General features: G+C 32.8%; 1 protein-coding gene across 2 annotated transcripts in view; it reads left to right on the forward strand.

The window, feature by feature from the left end:
- FAT4 (FAT atypical cadherin 4) overlaps positions 1–20,525 on the forward strand; it is a 176,773-nt gene that overhangs the window by 141,021 nt on the left and 15,227 nt on the right. For both annotated transcript variants that reach the window (XM_045880480.3, XM_064585034.1), the window contains 2 exons: positions 10,873–10,977; positions 15,404–15,711. In XM_045880480.3, coding sequence (XP_045736436.2) covers positions 10,873–10,977; positions 15,404–15,711 — 413 coding nt within the window. The remainder of the gene's footprint in view (positions 1–10,872; positions 10,978–15,403; positions 15,712–20,525) is intronic.

Below are 20,525 nucleotides of genomic sequence, written 5' to 3' on the forward strand. Positions count from 1 at the left end.
TAGTATAATATCTTCAAATAAGAATATTCTAAAGTTTAAAGGACGTAAGATATTTAAAGCATAAGACCCAGACCATTTTATGTCCTAAATAACTGTTAACAATTATTGCTGTTTGATTCTCCTATCATCACCATTTTTAATGATCTTTTAAAATCATCGTCATCGTTATTATTGAAATTTGATCCACACTGTCACAATAGAGCAAAAGCAGTGTTTTAAGATTGAAATCAAAATGCTTTGTTATTTCTACTATCAGGTAGAAAGCATAATAGCTGACTTCCCTGGTAAGCCACAATAAAACTGAAGCATAATTTACCTTGACATTCTAGAAGCATAATAAAATATAGAGCAGCATATGTTTCACTAGTCTTTGGAATCTTAATAAGATACGATGTACAAATTACATATATCTCTATCAGTTTCTGTATTGTCTGTCTATCATCTATCTATCATCTCGCCATCTATCTAACCTCTATCTATTAGCTGATCAGTTGTTGGTACACTTTGAAATGTGTATAAATATTATGCTGTTAATAAGTTTGAGGAGAAAGTCTCTGCTGTAATTTGCACACTATACTGTGTTAGGCCATATATATTACACTGGATTGCTCTGCAGTGTTTACAAACACAGTTCAAAGTACCAGTGAGATAGGTAAAACCAGGACATATATATATTTTTTTAATTTGGTAAATATTTCACAGAATAATACTTCAAAAGAGTTTTTATAAGAAAATACATTTAGCAGGACACCTGGGTGGCTCAGTAGGTTAAGCATCTGTCTTCAGCTCAGGTCATGATCCCAGGGTCCTGGGATCGAGCCCCATGTCAGGCTCCCTGCTCAGCAGGGAACTTGCTTCTCCCTCTGCCTACCTCTTCCCCTGCTTGTGCTCTCTCTCTCTCTCTGACAAATAAATAAATGAAATCTTAAAAAATAAAGAAAACACATTTAGCTATTATATTTTTAAAAAGATTTATTTATGTATTTTAGAGAGAGAGCAAGAGAGAGAGCATGCACGCATGGTGGGAGGAGGGGTACAAGGAGAAAATCTTCAAGCAGACTCCCTGCTGAGCAAGGAGCTCCACCAGGGCTCAGTCAGATGACCCATGAGATCATGACCTGAGCTGAAATCAGGAGGTGGACACTTAACCGACTGAGCCACCCAGGTGCCCCTAGCTATTATATTTTTAAAAAGGTACCCATCATGTATATACTTACGGCTTCATACTTGAAGAATTGAATTGCTAGATGGTGACATAAAACAAGTCTGAATAAGTCAAAGCAGAACATACAAGCTTTACGTACTAATAAAATAATATTCTTGAAATATAAGTGAAGAAAAGGGGCAACAATAATGTGTAATGAAAAGAATCAAAGGATTTTATAGTATTTGATTTAGCTATAGCTTTTGGGAAGTCATTTAACCTTGCTGACCTTCAATTTCCCCATCGGCAAAATGAAAATAATCATACTTATCTTTTAGGTTTGTTGTAGTAAATAAAGATAAGGGTTGTAAAACACCTATCAGAGTGTCCAGCATTCTATAAGTAGCCATGCAAATTAGTAGTGTTGGTAGTAGTGTTATGTAGTGGTAATAATAGAGGTATAGCACAGAATTTCTACAAAGACAAGAAGCCTCCACAGCACAGGGTGTGAATCTTACCCCAGTTGTATTCTTAGCGTCATGAATAATAGGGCTATATCCATGTATCTATTTAATGTTCTTCAGAATTTCTAGAAAATTTTCCTTAGTCTTCCCACTCCAACCCAAAAAATTACTTCCTCTGCTGAGAATTCAACTATAAGGATTATTTCTTTGTCCATTTTAGTATAATACACTCATTCGCACTTAGATTTAAAATGAGTTTATACTTAGTCCTAGAATGAAAAATGTGTGAAGGCGTTTGTAGTGAATAGGGAACAGTGGAAAGTACCATGGGTATGAGTGAAGGCCCCATATGCTGATTTCAGCATAAATATTGCTTCATGATTGGACAGAGAACTAATTCTTTAACATAACTTCCCTCTAGTTTGTTTCTTTCTTTGATTCATTACATTTAAATGTACATTGCATACTTTTCTAAATGTAGTAATTGAAACTTTGGGGAATTCCCCCCTTTTCGTTAGGAACTATGCCTAACATTTACCAAGTTGCTATTTAAAGCCCCGCTTAAAGTTCTTTACATCATAGACATTATTATTCATTTAGTAATTCATTTAGTTCTTCTAAAAATTCAATGAAGCTGTATTATTATTATTATTATTATTATCATCATTATTATTATTACTTTAAAGGCACAAAATATTGGGTCTCAGATAGGTTAAAAGAGATTAAATAACTTGCCTCCAGCATGGCACAGAAGGTGGTCTAAATGGGTTTTCACTGTAAACTTGACTCTAGAGCCTCTTTTTATATGTATGTGATTCTTCATCACACATTGGTGTGTATTTGCTATGGATTATTACAGCAAGCCCATGATATCTTTTAAGATCTTTTGTGCACTATTCTACTGGATCTGCACAAAAAGCATATGAGATAATGTATTGGTAGGAGATTGGTCAAGAACTGAAATTACTTCCAGGTAGGAAGGTACTTAATAATAAGAAATAGCTTGCAAAATCTTTAAACTGACTAAGAATGAAGGTCAGGAAAATTGGCCAATAACTTCAGCAATGAGAACACTGTAGGTATTGCAAGAAACCACTGCCAATCATCTTGTCTACCAGCAGGGCTGCAATGAGTGAGTCCCAGAACAGTCCCTGCTTTGCTTTCATTCTCCAAATATCATTCAACTTTCACCCACTGGCAGAATCTAAGCCTGAGCCCTGTTGGAAAGGAGTCTAGAAAAGACTCCTTTAGAAAGAAAATATCTTTTGTATTACTCATGCCTCAGAAATTCATGGGATCCTGGAGGAAATTAGCAGCTTAATAACTACAAATCCAGTATTTCTTTTCCTATACAAATGACATTTCTTGCACTTAATAGAACACTCATTAGAAACAATTCAACTCTCACCCAGTGGCAGAATCTAAGCCTGAGCCCTGTTGGAAAAGGGTCTAGAAAAGGACTTCCAGCCCCTACAATACAGAAGGATAGGAATGATGCTGAGTGTCAAGACATAATATCTGGCATAGAAAGACTGTAGAAAATTCAGCCTACATTCTGGTAACTCTAGGGCCAGAGCTGCCAAAGACTAGATCGTAATGTCTTTCTGTTAGGAAAGTTATTTGAAGTTACAAGAGTAATTTGAAATTACTATGGTAATTTTACACACTGCCCCGCTTCAGAGCTCATTTTATCCTTCATTTGCATAGTTAGAGATAATCCAACTGATCAAGAATGATGTAAACAAACATAAAGTTGAATGATTAATACGAATCTTCTATTTTTGAGTTCATGTAATTCATAGTTTTAAATTCTATGTGCATAGTCCATCCAGTACAACTAGCAGATAATTCAAGTCTGATAGTTTTATTTCTTTGTTTTGTTTTACAGGAAACAGTATAACAAAAATCATAGTGACAAATTCTTAATCCATACGGAATGTATTGTTCAAATGTCTGTATCTATTTAATGTTCTTTGTAAAGGTAATCCCTGAAGAATCATTTTGAGTTAGTCCTTCCAGGTAGTCTTTACCAGCTAACCTGACTCAGGAAGATGGAGTAAATGCATCAGAACATTAAAGGAGCTAATCAGAGCTATTAAGCCATAAAACAAAATTCTTACTTAAGCATATGTGTAGTGTTTGCTTCAGCAGCACATATACTTAAGCATATGTGTACCTCATAGAATGAATTTCTAAGACTATTCAGTCTAGTTAGCTTTACTTTTATTAATGCTAATTAAGTACTAATGCTTTGGTAAAGCTTTACCCAAAGCCTGTGTATATTCAAATGTTTTTTGGACATCAGAACTATTTCCGATCACCCACACCCTATTTATTTGTTTGAACTTTTACTTGCATTTTTTCAATGATTTTTAAAGTCTGTGGCATTACAAACTGGAACTGTGAGATTTTCTTAACTTTATGTTTAAAGTAATCCTCAGATATTACCCCATCACACACACACACTACCACCACAACCATCACCACTGTATATTTCACATAAAGTTAGAAATTGCTCTAAAGATTGGAAGAGTGAGTGGCTTATGCACTGATGAAAACCAAGAGACTTTATCCTAAGAATCCTACAGGGAGTGATTGTTAGCTAAATAGCAATTTTGGTGTGAACATCCTCTAAGGGTGTAAGTACAAAAATGAATATTGTGGAACAACTAAATAAAATGATATGAAGGGATATAGTTATTACCACATTGCCAACAGTATATTTCTGATATATGAATTTATCATATATATTTTTTAAATTTTATTTTAAAGTTGGTAACCATAGGATCACATAATACATATGAATTAAGGATTTTTTTAAAGTGAATGAGTGATTTAGAAAGAATGAATTTGTTTGTATAACTTGTGTTTTGGATCTCTTCTTCTTAATTACTGGAAAAATAACCAAAAGGAAATTGGAAAAAAAAAAAATAGACTTCACATTCAGTAACAATCACTTATGTTTCATTGTTAAAAAAATTGTTCTATAGGGGTGCCTGGGTGTCTCAGTCATTAAGCGTCTGCCTTCAGCTCAGGTCATGATCCCAGGGTCCTGGGATCGAGCCCTGCATCGGGCTCCCTGCTCAGCGGAAAGCCTGCTTTTCCCTCTCCCACTCCCCCTGCTTGTGTTCCCTCTCTCGCTGTGTCAAATAAATAAATAAAATCTTTAAAAAACAAAACAAAACAAACAAAAAAAGAAAACTTGTTCTATAATAGAATTTAATTTTTATATCACTAAGTGGAATTTTGATTCACTGTAACACAGCATATTAGAATTAATTGATTTAATATAGTATAAGGCATGTGAAAAATTACTTTCTAGATTTTCACAAGGTTTAATAATACCAGAAATTACATCATTGTCAATATACCTCAGTAAATAAAAAAATATATATATATATATCTTTTGTTTTATTCATGCCTCATAAGTTCAGGGGATCCTGGAGGAAATTAGCAGCTTAATAACTACAAATCCAGTATTTCTTTTCCTATACAAATGACATTTCTTGCACTTAATAAAACACTAATTAGAAAGCACAATTATAGTCAGTAACCACTTACCATTTGTCTTCCTGCTCCAAGTGTCCACTGTTTGTAGCATAATCCTGCATTAAGCCTTTCAGAGGAATGAATGGTGTAAAATGCAGCATGTAGATAGTGCTTATTTTCAAATCTGGGTCTCTCTAACAGAATTAGTTCATAGCCCCTTTAACCTTTCCCATCCACTTTCACACATCTGGATGCATTTTAGGTGTGGTATTTGGAGTAATGCCAGGGTTTATTACCATATGGAGAAGTTTTCCTATGGTCTCAAGTAAATCCTGATATTTCAGGGGAGGATGAGATTTGCCCATTCATCACTTTTATGACATTTGAAGGTATAAATAGGAATTTTTTTCCAGACATATAAAGTTATATACAGGTTGTGCATGGTAATTTTACTGAGAAACTTGGCAAACATTTGCTTTCGTGAGGAAGGGAGTTGTAACTGAGTCATTCTTTTAAAATCACAAGTTGTACGCGAACGTTGTCAATGATCATGTGATCAGAACACCATAGAATATAAACAAAATGTAGTGAATAGTTCAGAAATGAAATTTTCTGTGAGATACAAAAGTGACTCATTTCTTGTTTTGATTACTTTAAAATATGATTTGCAACTTATGAAAGTATTAATAAGGGCGCCTGAGTGGCTCAGATGGTTAAGCGTCTGCCTTCGGCTCAGGTCATGATCCCAGGGTCCTGGGATCGAGTCCCACATCGGGCTCCCTGCTCCTTGGGAGCCTGCTTCTCCCTCTGCCTCTCTCTCTCTCTCTCTCTGTCTCTCATGAATAAATAAATAAAAATCTTCAAAAAAAAAAAAAAGAAAGTATTAATAAGAGGCTTCCAGAAGCTTAAGTGCTTCTTATTTCTGCAGAAAACAAACATATTTGTAAGCTTATCATGGATATTATGAATGTCATTATACATCATCATTTGTAGTATCATTGAAATTGTATTTGTACATATTTTAAAATACAAAAGGAAAACAGTTGTTTTTTCCTTTTGTTTTTCTAACTAGCAGCTCTTAAACATGATATTTTTGCTTTCTTTTGATGTAAAAAAACATACTATTTGATCAGGATCCTTAGATGAGCTATCTTCATAGTTCTTTGCACAATAATAGGAAACATTAACATAGTGTGAAAAAAGCTACTTTCTGCTAAAATAATAAAAAAAGCTTATAAGCATAAATATTCAGAATAAGTAACACATATATTAGGAAATCAGATTTATTAATAATATAATCAATATAGATATAAATTGGACTTTGATAGTTTCACATAGTCTCCCTTCTATCTATGTATAAATACAATAGATGCAAAAATAGTAATTGTTGTGACTATATTACACATAATCTAAGAAATCATCATATTCTCATAGGTGTTCAAATTTAACAGGTGAGAATAAATTTAGCTCTGCTCCACATAATCAACATTAAAATGTTCTATTGGAATGAATGAAATTTGAATATACAGCCTTGTTGATAAGACCGCAGGTGATCACAACAGATTCAGTTTATGAATTCAGCACACCTTCTGCCCCAAACATGAAGATAATATGCTAAATTTCTTTTGTAAGCTTAAACTATAATCTTGGAAAGTCTGTGGATAGATACCCTGGCCTCCCATGATGCATTCATTTTCTTCTTCAGTAACTCCCATTCTTCAAGTTCTAAGAGCTTATACTTCTCAAAGCACACCTCCTTCTATCAATGATAAATAATTTATATCAACACAATTAATTGATGAATGTCAAAGCAATGAAACCAGTTTATTCTTGAAACAGCTGCTATCACAACATAACTTGATAGAACAAGGCTTTTTATGTTCTAGAGATATGGTTGCATTTCTTTGTGAAAGCCCTATCAGTATACTTGCAAGCCTCAAGGCTCTGACAAATATTGTTAATTGACTTGCAGTATTAATTAAGTTAATGATCCAAGATTTGGCTTCACGGTGCTCCAACACATCAGATTTTTTTTTGTACGAGAAGTATGTTAGAGTAATTCAAACTGCTGCATTCTCTGATAAGCATTATGCCATTAACATGAGAATTTAAGTAGATTGATGTGTGGGGAACAATACAGAATTTGCTGCTGACTTCTAACTGGATAATAGAGCATGAACTTTCCAAACCTGAGAAATTTGCATTTCAAGGCTTTCCTTTAATTCTATGTAAAATTATATACTCTAACATTAACATATAAATATGACTATTTTTCTCAAACTCAACAGTAAATTGATTTATTTAACTCCTAGCAGAGTCATTTTTTACATTTTTTTATATCTATCGACTAGAGAAAATAAGAAAATAAAGCTCTGGTTTAAATTAAAATGCAAAATGAAAGGTTGAATTTTTTTCTCTTACTAATATCTATTTATATTGTTGTATACTCAAAGAATCAGATTCCATTGAGAATTTATTTTAACTTTCAAAAGAAATTCATTCTCACACTAATATTTTCTTAGTTTGTAGCTTCTTCTGCCATTTCCATAGTAGCATCTTTTAATACATAAGTAAGTCTTACTTAATTTGGGTTTTCTTTCCATCTTTAATTTTGGACTAACTGAAATAACCTATAGTTTATATTTCCATTAAAATCAGATGTCTATGTTAAATTCTAATTTTGCAAGGGTTAGATAACCAGTTTATATAAATTACAAAAAAAAAAAAACCACCTAATTTTCTTTTGTTGTTATTGTTTAAACCAAAATTTTAAAAGGCAGTCTTTTCCAACAGGATTCAAAAGAAGATATAATTGAGATTTATGGTATCAAAGACTTGTGTTTTTATACACTTACATATTTTTTCTTAGAGAGCACATATGTCCAAATAGTTGCATAATTGTTCATGACAATGTTCCCTAAATTGGTTACTCTTTGCTCCCCGTTTCCAGTCTTCCAGAAGTAAAGTTGTAATTTTGTAACCCGCTAACTTGTTTTCATAATATTAGACTAACCACACTTATAAAATATATTAGTTGACCCTTGAACAAAACAGGTTTGAACTGTGCACGTCCAGTTATATGTATATATTTTTTATAAATACAGTACTACAGATGTATTTTCTCTTCCTTCTCATTTTCTTTTTTTTTCTTTTTTTTTTTTTTAAGATTTTATTTATTTATTTGACAGAGAGAATGAGAGAGAGAGAGCACATGAGAGGGGGGAGGGTCAGAGGGAGAAGCAGACCCCCTGCTGAGCAAGGAGCCCGATATGGGACTCGATCCCGGGACTCCAGGATCATGACCTGAGCTGAAGGCAGTCGCTTAACCAACTGAGCCACCCAGGCGCCCCCTTCTCATTTTCTTAATAGCATTTTATTTTCTCTAGCTTACTTTATTGCAAGAAGACAGTATTTAATACATATAACATACAAAATATGTGTTAATCAACTATGTTATTGGTAAGGCTTCTAGTCAAAGCAGGCTATTAGTAATTAACTAATACTAGGGGAGTCAACAGTTTTATGTGGATTTTCAACTACAGGGGTTGGCTTCTTTACAAACCCAGTGTTGTTCAAGGATAACTGTACTCGGTACATGCTACTTTTAACATAATTCTAAAAGAAATTTCCAAAAAAAGAAAAATGAAACCTTACTTAATCCAATAGTGCATGGGAATGTTCTTATAGTGGAAAAACAATGCAAGGAGTGGATGTGACTTTCCTGATTGCAAATAAGTAATTAAAAGTACAGCCAATAAGTCTTATTTATTCTCTATTGGGCAATACTAATATAAAGGGAAAAAAAATCCACTTCTCTAGAGTGATCTGTCCGAAATTCAATTGGAAAACACCATAGGAGAGAGTTCTATGACAGCGCATGTCTCTGGCGTGATATTGTACAGGCTTATAATAAAGCTGTTCTGCCTGTTTCTCAAATGTAGCTCATTGCTGCAATACTTAAAACCTAATTTCTGTGTCTCTAGATTAGTAACTTGTGTATTTTCATTATTTCCCCCTAGAATGGAAAGGTATTCTAAAAATGTTACCGTTTTGCCTTTTAAGGAGGTTCCCCATTTTATTTATAAAGAAAAAAAATGTTGTTTATGACCTTGTGATGTAGAGAAACATGTTTAGTTAGCAGTGTCATGAGGTCTGACTCACGCTTATAATTTTAAACTAGAACAAATGTAGCTACATAATCAAGCCACAAAAACAGAACTAAGTTAAACAAAACTTTGACTCTGTTTTAAGCATAGTAATCATGATGAAATGGATTATCTATGCTCGACATTAAGTCTAGTGGTGTATATAAAACTTACATGTTTTCGTAAGATATTTAATAAAGGCATTAGTGCAATCATGCTAAGAAGTAGAAAATAGCTTTACAGAAACAAACTCTATTTAATTAAATAATTCAATCCCCATATCAATGAGTGGAAATAAACAAAGCACACCATAATGTCTCATTGTTTCTGGGAATTGGAAAACTAACAAATAAATTATTGAAATAATTTAGAATTATAGAAAAGTGGCATTAGAACACATTTATATTTACATAAAAAAATTACCACCACCACCACAACAAAACAAATAGGACTGGCCATATACTCTACATTGGCCTACCTAGACATTAACTATTCAGTCACAGCTTTGCAAAACCTGGATATGGGAGCAGACCTACACTGGTCTGTGCCATAGTTTTATAATTTCTGAGGCAAAATATTAGCCTTCAAGAGACTTCTCCTTCATCTATGAAATGTAAATGTTTCCTGTTGCTTGGATTAATCTCCCCCACTGAAACGGAAATGCCATGTTCTGACACTTACTTGTTTTTTTCTCTCTCTCTTTTTTTTTTTTTTTGACTGCCATATCCCTATCTTCTAGCCTTCCTGGCCAGTAATAGGCACTCAGTCAATATTAGTTGATTCAACTTAAGATGATCTATGAGAAGTCCTTATAAACTGAAAAATATGCTGGTTAGGTATTAATGTTTTAGAAAAAAGACAAGGTAGGGGTGCCTGGGTGGCTCAGGTGGTTAAGCGTCTGCCTTCGGCTCAGGTCGTGATCTCCAGGTCCTGGGATCCAGCCCCATGTCGGGCTCCCAGCTCAGCGGGGAGTCTGCTTCTCCCTCTTCCTCTGCCTCTCCCCCTGCTTCTCTCTCTCTTTCTCAAATAAATAAATAAAATCTTAAAAAAAGAAAAAAAAGACAAGCTATACATAACCTGTACTCTAGAATAAATATTAAGTATTTGAAATATATGTTGTGTTTCCTGATTTCTTATTCTGTTTTACAGCAGATATGTGTCAGTGAAGGGATATTTCTTGAGAGTGAAAGTATTTTAGTTTGATAAGCTAAATAAGACTGTTTCTTACCTTTAAAAAATCTGAGTCAAGGAAATCTCTACAGTGAGACTTTTACTGTAAAAGTTTCAAATCTCATTATAAAATTGAAAAAGGAAGCAACATTGACAAGATAAAATAAATTCAGTGAAAACATTTAAGTACGTTCACCATTTGTGATTTTCCCGAAAACAGTAGTTCCTTCCAAGATGATTATGTAAATTATTTCCTATTTTAAGCACATCTTTACAATAGGTTAACTAAATAAGATTTTGAACTGAGAGGTATTTCAATTTTCTCATGTCAAGTAAAATATTCTTATATTTCTTTTCTCCAAATACGATCTCTCAGAATAGATTTTTACATATGGTTATAAAGTAATGTTATTAATATGTTTATGCACAAGATTTTTTTAACGAGTTTGATACTTTTCAGGTAAAATGTGTGAATCTTCAGTCAATTACTGTGAATGTAACCCCTGCTTTAATGGTGGTTCCTGCCAAAGTGGTGTGGAGTCATACTATTGTCATTGTCCATTTGGTGAGTATAGCTTAGCTGTTGATATAAAATATCAATCTGTTTTGGCACACAGTTTAGCAATTTTATTTTATCGTGGTCATGACTGATTAATAAAATATTAGTTGTTTTACAAAGGAGGTTTTAGCAAAATAAAATTACAAAGGTTTAATATTTTTTAATAAGTTAACTATGGAAATGCCATTGAATATATTGCTTCAGTTATTACTAGAAAAGTAATCAACTCAAGATAATTGAATTTGATGTTGTCTCCTCAGGACATTTCCCCTCAAATATTTATGGATGACTTCTTTGTGGCCTGGAACCTATCAAAGAAAAAAAATCTTTTAAGTACTATCTGACATCACTCTCTATTTAAAATCTTTAAGGATAATTAGCCAAAATGTTTTTTTGTTTGTTTGTTTGGTTTTGTTTTGTTTTGCTACTTTTCTTTTTTACATTAATTCAACCACTTCTAATAGAAGGATTTAGTAACTAGACTTGAAGTTTTTTCATGATAGGCTTTTTGTAGATATTGCCAAATAACTAATCACAATTCAGACTAATGTGTTCTTTTGAGGAAGAGAGTCGTTAGAATTTTTCTGTACACATTTGTATTTATTCACCATAATGGAGTGGACTAAAAGATTCCTTTCAGATCTCACTCAAATGTGACTCAGCACTGGGACAGCCACAGACTATGAGAACAGCTTTGGAGAGAGCTTTTATTTTAACTTGGATTGTTTCATTGATTTGTGATTACTACACTACAGTTTGAAGGATACTTTACCCCACAATATATTATTCATCTCCAGATGTCCTACAGTAATTAGAGACCCTATCTCTCTCCATAAACAAGAGAGGAGAAAGATATTTTTCTAGTCTTTCCTTGAGCAATCACTGAGCTACATGGACTCTGAAAAGGGACTCTCAATGTGTAGTTGCGAATAGAACTTAAAAAGAATCTGAGGTTTCTAGTAATAGTAAAATGTAGTGTTAATTCATTTTCAAATAACTCCACGACTCTAGTTTTATTTTCATAAAGCACAACATCAATAGAATGATAAAGAAAAACAGAATTTAAGTATCTAATTGTGAGCCATGCATTTTAGCAATGGTTCTGAGGCCCAGAAATAGAGGGCTTTGTCTAAAGTTAAAAAATAAAAACAAAACAAAACTACCCCAAGATGCTACAGTGACTAGAACACAATTTTATTTTCAGTCCAGTATGACATTTACAGTATCCCTGCTTTTTAAAATTTCTCTAAGATTCTCACCAACAATGCCTCTGAAGCAGTGAAAAGCAGATTAAGGTCAAAATAAGCACAACTTCAGATCTCCCAAAACTTCTTTCAATAATCTCTTATAATCCTAAAGGGTATTGCTTTCGACAGATAACCACAAGCAGGTTTCATGGCTTAACTTGTGTTAAGATATGGGGATTGGAATGAAAGATAAGGGGATTGGAATGAAAAGTGGAAAAAAATGATTTTCAAAGTGACTGAAGAAAGGTTTTTACATTGTTAGAGATTCCTTTACATTGCAGTTGCAAATATGAGGACTTAAGATAATTGATATCAAATAGAAACAAATCGTTGCTGCAGTGTAGCTGATACAACAATCGTTGCCTATTGGGCAAAAGTGTCTTGGGGTCCAAATGGATGTTGCCCTCACCCTACCAGAGATCCCAGGGGACTAGCTCAGCAATATGAATTAGAGACAGATCACAGATCACAGGGCAAATTTCTCCCTCCATTTATCCCAGTGGCAAAAACCAAAAAACAACAACAAAACCCCCCAATAATTTAAACTTTGATGTTGTCCTTTGGCAACAGAAGATTTATAAAAGAAAAAAAAACAAAACAGAAAACCTTGAAATGGTAATACATGACTTGAGACCAGAGAGATAGAATTAAAAGGACAAAGTATTTTCCTTTTCAAATTGAATGGGGGTGGAACACGCAAATACAAATGACAGATGGAATGCCTCAAACAAATAGCTGGAGGTAGTTACACATGCATCCTATAAATCAACATCTTAACTATAATTTTGAAGTTGGAAAAAAAAATTGCACTGTTTACTTTCTCATCAGTGAAAGATTTGTTGTTTGGATTTTTAAATTTTTTTTAGATTTTTATTTTTTTAGATTGTAATTTAGAAAAACATAAAGTGCTTAAGATTTTATAAAGGGAGCCTGTATAATGATAACTTCATATGTATGTGTATGTATGTGTAATTACCCATTCACAGAATATTCCTTATTAGAGTAATTTTAATAATTTCTCTTGATCTTTATGTAGTTCTATTTCGTGACATTTCATTTGAAGGGCTGTTTTAAAATCTTCCTTAAATTTTATTTTATTTCAAAAACAAAAATCTACCTTTTTCTAGAAACAATAACAAAACTCTTTAAGAAGCAAAATATTCCATAAACAAACATTTTCATGCCTGAAAATATCCGAATCAATTTGTATCAAGTATCAATTTGAATAAAAATATAGGACATCTTCCCAGTATCTATATGCTTTCTACATATATTTATATTCAATTGTTTTTAAAGATTTTATTTATTTATTTGTGAGAGAGCATGGAGCAGGGGGAGGCGCAAAGGGGGAAGCAGATTCCCCTCTGAGCAGGGAGGCCGATGCGGGGCTCCATCCCAGCACCCTGAGATCATGACCTGCGCCGAAGGCAGACGCTTAACTGACTGAGCCACCCAGGGGCCCTATATTCAATTTTTTTAAAGGATTTATTTATTTACAAGAGAAAGAGAGAGAGAATGAGGCAGGGAGGGGTAGAGGGTGAGGGAGAGAGAAACTTTAGCAGACTCTGCACTCAGCACAGAGCCCGATGCGGGGCTCTGTCTCACAACCCTGAGATCACCACCTGAGCTGGAACCAAGAGTCAGATGCTTAACCTACTGGGCCACCCAGACACCCCTATATTTAATTTTTAAGTCCATGTTCATATTTTTACCAAAATTTAATCAGGAGAGTCCTGAGAGAACACATAGTACAATTTTTTTCTTCAACTCTATTTTATTTGTATAGTTTATCTTTGCTGTTTCTTTAACTTTGGTTACTCTTTCTGTATATATAAGTAAGGTATATATAATATAGTAAATGTATATTTAATATAAATAAACTTTTAAAGTTTGTTGCATATATGTTATATATATGATATAAATTATAAATATAATACTATATGATATACATCATATGTATTATGTATACATAAATGTATGACATATGATATACATAGTATATATAATTTCTATCATTTCTTTACTTTTTAACTTCATTTAAAGTTTAAAAATAAATAATATGCATATTTCCGGCACATTTATAATGAATATTATCTCAGCCTTGACAGAGCAGGAAAAGATAAACAACACAAGCTTTTACAGCAGCTTCTAGGCCATTTTAATTTAAAGAACATTTGGATATAAGATGTAGTGCAGTCAAAACAACTAGACAATCAGTAGATCTGGCCTCAAATTTTGGCTCTGTCTCCCATGGTTCTGTGACCTCAGGCAAGTTTTAAATATTCTGTGAAATGATGGCATTAGTTTCTTCTAGCTGAACAATTCCCTGACTCTAAATTTAATGCATTTATGAGAGATGTACAGCCAAAATTAAGGAATGGAACCTTTGCAAGTTAGTAAGAATCATGATGTATTGGCGTGGGTTAATTTTCCAATCATTTGCTACAGTTGACTAATATTTGTGGGAAAAGAATTTTGGCGTAACATCGTAACATCAATAAAACTCATTTTTCAAGATGAGAAAGAACCAGCACAAACAAGTGGGAATTCTGGGTTTCAGAAAAAAGGCAGAAAGCTATTTTAAAGTAGTCTGTTGTAAATCATACCCAAAGAAGGTATAAAACAAGAAAGAGATAAAAACTTAAGACAGTTATTTCCTTCCCGAACAACAGTGATTCCCTTCCCTGATCTTGTGGCTCCTGAAAATACCATGAGGACAGGGACTAATATTTTTTAAGGTCAAAACAAAATTTGCCAACCTCAACTGAATTGAAATTGTTTTTGAAAATTATATATTATAAAGGAAGTTATCTCGGTTGAAAATTGCAGCATATTAAAACTTTTAAAAAGTTGACAAACTAATTTTGAAAGGTTTCCAGGAAGGAAATCTCTTCAGACATACTCCATTCCACTAATTCTAATTTTTACAAATGAGACCTACTTAGATGTTTCCTAGTTGGCCAAAGAAAAACAAATACAGCAGTTTTTTCACCTCTTGTGTGTTTTAAAGATCATTAATTTGTTCTATTTCAACTTAGTTTAGACAGTTTTCTTTGGAGATTAATACAAAAAAGGTTGTTAAAAGCATGATTCATTATTGTAATTTAAGAATATCTTAATCAAAGTCATTTACTAACACGTCACTGGAATTTCATGTATCAATCTGTCAATTCTCCCATCTATAGGTGTCTTTGGAAAACACTGTGAGTTGAATAGCTACGGATTTGAGGAGTTATCATACATGGAATTTCCCAGCTTGGATCCCAATAACAACTATATTTATGTCAAATTTTCAACTATTAAAAGTCATGCTTTACTGCTTTACAACTATGACAACCAGACAGGGGACCGGGCTGAGTTTTTGGCCCTTGAAATTGCTGAAGAAAGACTAAGATTCTCTTATAATCTAGGCAGTGGTACATATAAACTCACCACCATGAAGAAGGTGTCAGATGGACATTTTCACACCGTGATCGCCCGGAGAGCAGGAATGGTAAGACATTTCATTCTATGTTAAAGCTTGTTTACTTGTTGTACATCCGGTCAATCAAGCCTTCAAGTTAAAGCATGGATTGAGGTGCAAATTTGACCAGTTTTGTTATGAACTACAGCAGCAAAGAGGTAATGTCTTTCTTTTGCTCACGACAACTATTTGTCACAAAAAACAACTTGTCTCAAAAACAACAAAATGTAGCAAAATAAAGAAAACATCGTAGTGCATAAACATTTCATTTTATACATTTCCTATATGTGTTTAAAGCCATGTCAGAACTGTACTTAAAATGGCTACTTTTCTAAGTATCCCAGCCCTAACTGAAGAAACAATTTGAAAACAAATGAAAAAACTTTCCTACAAATAAATTATTGACAAAAGATGATACTAATACATATTCCAATACAGTAGTGAGTAATTCTTACTGTACCAGAACCTCAATGTGCTGTCATCTGTGAGGTCTACGACATAGTATGAAAATGAAGTTTTTGTTTGTTGACTATCTAAGGTATTCTCAGAATTATAAACTCAGTAATATTAAAGATTTCCATATTATATTCCATTTAATTATATGGCTCTCATATTACAATAAGGTGGTGCATATTTACTTAGTATTTATGTTCATTAAACAAGCATTTTTCTTTATAAAGGAAAATGCATGATGTATTTTCCCTATTAGGGTTTGAAAACATTTGAGATAGAGTAATAGAATGGAAAGACTTATTTATTTATGTATTCATTTATTTGCCTTCCCAACTATCTCTTCATGGACTCCCCCATTTTCAACAACAATCGAGGGTTTTTGAAAAAGTAATTGCTAACAAAAACTATTTTAAAATATTTTTGGATTTTACATCAGGGTTTTAAAATTATAACTACTCTTTAAAATTTACATTTCACCCTTCAAAAGAAATAGAATGAAAAAGCATAACGTCATATGTTAAAATAAAAATTAGCCAAAAAAACCCAAAATACATGTTCTGAAATAATTTTTAAATGAAGAAACTTGGGATCTAAATGATTATAGTTTTATCTCTTAGCTCTGTGGCAATCTGAAAAATATAAAAAATATTATAATGAGTTATATGGTTCTGAAACTGATCAAATGAATCGTATATTTGATGATACAAATATTTTTAACACTAAATTTTGGGAACCCTTTATATTGTTGGACTACATGTAAAAAACTTGCAGAAAGAACATAGAAAATGTTTTTTACCATGTTTTTGCTATTTTTTCTGTGATCCATAGTTTAAAACAAAAATTTTTGTGCCCTTTATAATTACAGATTTCATAAAGGCATAAGACAGAAGCAATCTTATTATGTTAATTTTTTCTGACAAATATAGATAACAAGCAGTCTTTATCAAAGGACAAAATTCTCCATTTGTTTTTCCAGAGTATTTTAAATCCATGTGCTTTGGGACTTTTTTAATGACATCGGCTATAATGTTTTTTCTCCCCGCAACTCTAATATAAAATAGGAAAGAAGATTTAAACAACTTTTAAATACAGAAATATTTTCATACAAGGAAAAAAAAAAAAAAGAATAGTGATGGGTCTAAAGATGACCAGATAATCGTATCATCACCATCAAGGTTAGATGTCCTGTTATTCATCCACAGATATCCCCATATCCACTGTGTTGCATTCAGGGTTCTACCAGGTTATTAGATGTAGTCTATTGAAATATATGTGAGAGAGCAATAAAAGTATCAGTGAAAATTTGTGAATCATTTTCATTATATGTTGTCTTCCATTTTCTTATGCTGGTGTTAATATTCTGTAACTATAACTTTTTTCTAATATATTTAATTTATAAAACTTCTACTTAACAAAATTACCCCTAAAATTCTGAAAGTAAGATCAAAACAAGAATAAAATTTAGTAACAATAATTGCAATTTAGAGCATCAATGTTTGTAAAGTAATTTATTTAAAAAATCTACTTGAAAAGTACTCATTTGGAGCTTTGATTTGACAGTAATTCAAGGTGGCTTTGTTTATTGAAAAGGGGTTGAACTGAAAATAAAAATTTGGTTTATAAATGGGAATAATATCTCCACATTTTGATATTAATGCAAAGATTAATATAAATCATATCTAAAATTTTATATATTTGATATTAAATAGGTGCTTGATAAATGTTAGTCATCCTGAGTTTCCAACAACACTGCCCCATATAGCCTTTTGAGGTTAAAAAAAAAATCTTTTACTTAATCTCAATAAAGTTTTAATTATGAATAGTGCCTAAAGAGTCACAATGACTTCAGTGGATCCTAATAGGGGTATAACAAACAAAACTTGGAAATAATAATTTTTTAGGTTAGTAATAAGTCAGTATGTTTATCTCTGCCTGAGATTTTTAAAACCAGCCTAATACCAAACTAGTATGCTCAGAGAAGGACCTCTAGGAGAATACAGATTTAGAGAATTCCGGTATTCCTGACTATCAATTTACCCCAGCATTATCAAACCTGACAGAATTAGAACAAACATGTGGAGTCTGCTATCTATATTGTATATTGGGGCTTCCATGAGCCACAATGATTTACTAATAATGACAGGACCCTAATGGGGCATAGCAGGTAACACCTCACCCCAATTCTCCAAGCATATGTGAGATAACCAAATTGCTAAGGTGTGGTCAACAGACGTTTATGTAGAATAGATGATTTTATCTGATGACCTCCCAGGTCCCTTTAAATTTCATAAAGATTTAATTCTATTGAACTAGCACTTGGGAGCAAGAGGGAGAGCAAAGAAAGAGGTACTGTGTATGCCAAAAGGGATAGAAAAAAAATGCTTTCAGTGCATTTGTAAAGTGTGGCCATAGTCATCAAGTTTTAAAGAATACCAAATGTGGAAAAAAATACCTTTGTCATTCTTCAGTCAGAGGAAAAAAATGTCATCCTATCTTAAAGAACATCCAAAATAAGGCCCCTACTGGATTTTGAATCTGTCGTTTTCTGCAGTTCAAAGGGATTTTGTTAGAAACTGGCAAAATCATTAACTTCTCAGCTTTGAATCATTGAATAGACAGGATAGAAACATCTCAATTTACAGCAGTACTGGTAGAAAAATTCAACGGTAAGAGAAAGCACATTTAACTCTGAAGATTAAATTGCACAAGGCGCTATTCAAATAAAACTTCCCCTCTGGCGTTCTTTCTTTGTGCTGTATCATGAAGCTTTTAGAAAATAAGAAAACTATATTAACTCTTAAGATTGACCGAAATATGATGCCGTTATGTAAGTGGGTTCTTTTTTTTTCCTATTTGAGACATTCATATATATCTATGTGATATTCTGTAGTTTGTGATAGCTTTAGGGATCTCTAGAATGGAGGGACACTTTGCATAGTATACAAAGAGGGATGTGTAAACATTTTTGTTTTAGAAATAAAGGGAATTGTGCTTAAGTCAAATAGTCAACATGAGCGACACAAATTGTATCTCAAAAACCTAGTATTGCTTTTGAGACTGAATGTCACTCAATTATTATAGAACACTGGAAAAAAATTAACTATTGAAAGAATTAACTAAATGAGGCATGAAATTCTTGACACAGAATTGGAAGTGTGTTTCCTAAAAATATTAGTATTTATTATAATTGCCTTGAGAAGGTGGCCGGGAAAAGATTTACATGGCTCATGAGAATTTATTGTATGGGGTTTATAATCAATTCTAATAATTAACTGATAGAAAAATCTTTGAATATTTTAGCTAGTAATATTTGATGCACAAAAACTATAAATTGACCCCATTCTTTATTTTTGAAATGCTAGATATTTAAGATACACTTTTACAAATGTCCCATCCAAATATAATTTTTTATGGACAATCTCTAAAAAATAACATCCACCATTGATAAACATTGGATGTTAAGGAAATGAATCATTTCCATATGTAATAATTCAGGAAGTCAGAGAACCTGATATTTTTGCATATAAGTCAGGTATAATGTTAGTCAACTCGCTCAACCTCCCTGTGCTGTTTCTGACATTTGCTTTGCTTTTATTACAATTAACCTCAAATGAAAACCATTCTTAAAAATTAATACTTGCATAGTATTTATGTTTTTATTATATAATTGGATTAGCCCTGCTTGTGGCATTCAAGTAAATTTAAGTAGAACCCTTTACTGTTTGCCTTGGGAGAAACCCTTAGTCCTCCTGTACTTCTGGATTTGGGGTTAGGCATTCTCCTGTGATTTACTGGCCATGTTCTGAAATACCACATTGTGAATATCATCCTTATAATTTCACCAACTAAAATTTGCAAAATTTTGTCACTTGCAGAATTTTACTGCAGTTTGGGGAACGAAGGAGGGACATTACAATAGCATTGCAGAGCACAGGATAACATGAATATGCAACAACCTTGGTCTTATACTGGACCACAGTCATCTCTAGTGGCCATTGCTCGATATGGAGAAACCTGACTTCTGTCATATTCCTGTATCTTGTGACCACAATTTGATAACTCCATTTATTGATCACATCGAGTATTCAGCATTCATATGTTCTAGTAAACAGAAGAGTTTTGTCTCGGGGGTATGCATTTCTTGGAATGCAAAAATAGTTACTGTTAGTTGTAATTTAAATATTATTGGGGAGTTTCTACTGTATCACAATAGATAATGCATTCTAATAATGCAGAAATGCACTGTAATACACTATTTATAAATAAAGATTCTTATCATAAGTGGAAGGGGCATCTAACTGACTTGTTTACTTTGTCTCAAACTTTATTTTTAATACAAGTATAATAATTTTCATAGATTGCTCTAATAGTATTTACACTGTGCTTTGAAA

This window comes from Mirounga angustirostris, unplaced genomic scaffold (assembly GCF_029215605.1).
Source record: "Mirounga angustirostris isolate CCGP_5_RB_7025 unplaced genomic scaffold, mMirAng1.0.hap1 SCAF_2, whole genome shotgun sequence".
Lineage (NCBI taxonomy): Eukaryota > Metazoa > Chordata > Mammalia > Carnivora > Phocidae > Mirounga > Mirounga angustirostris.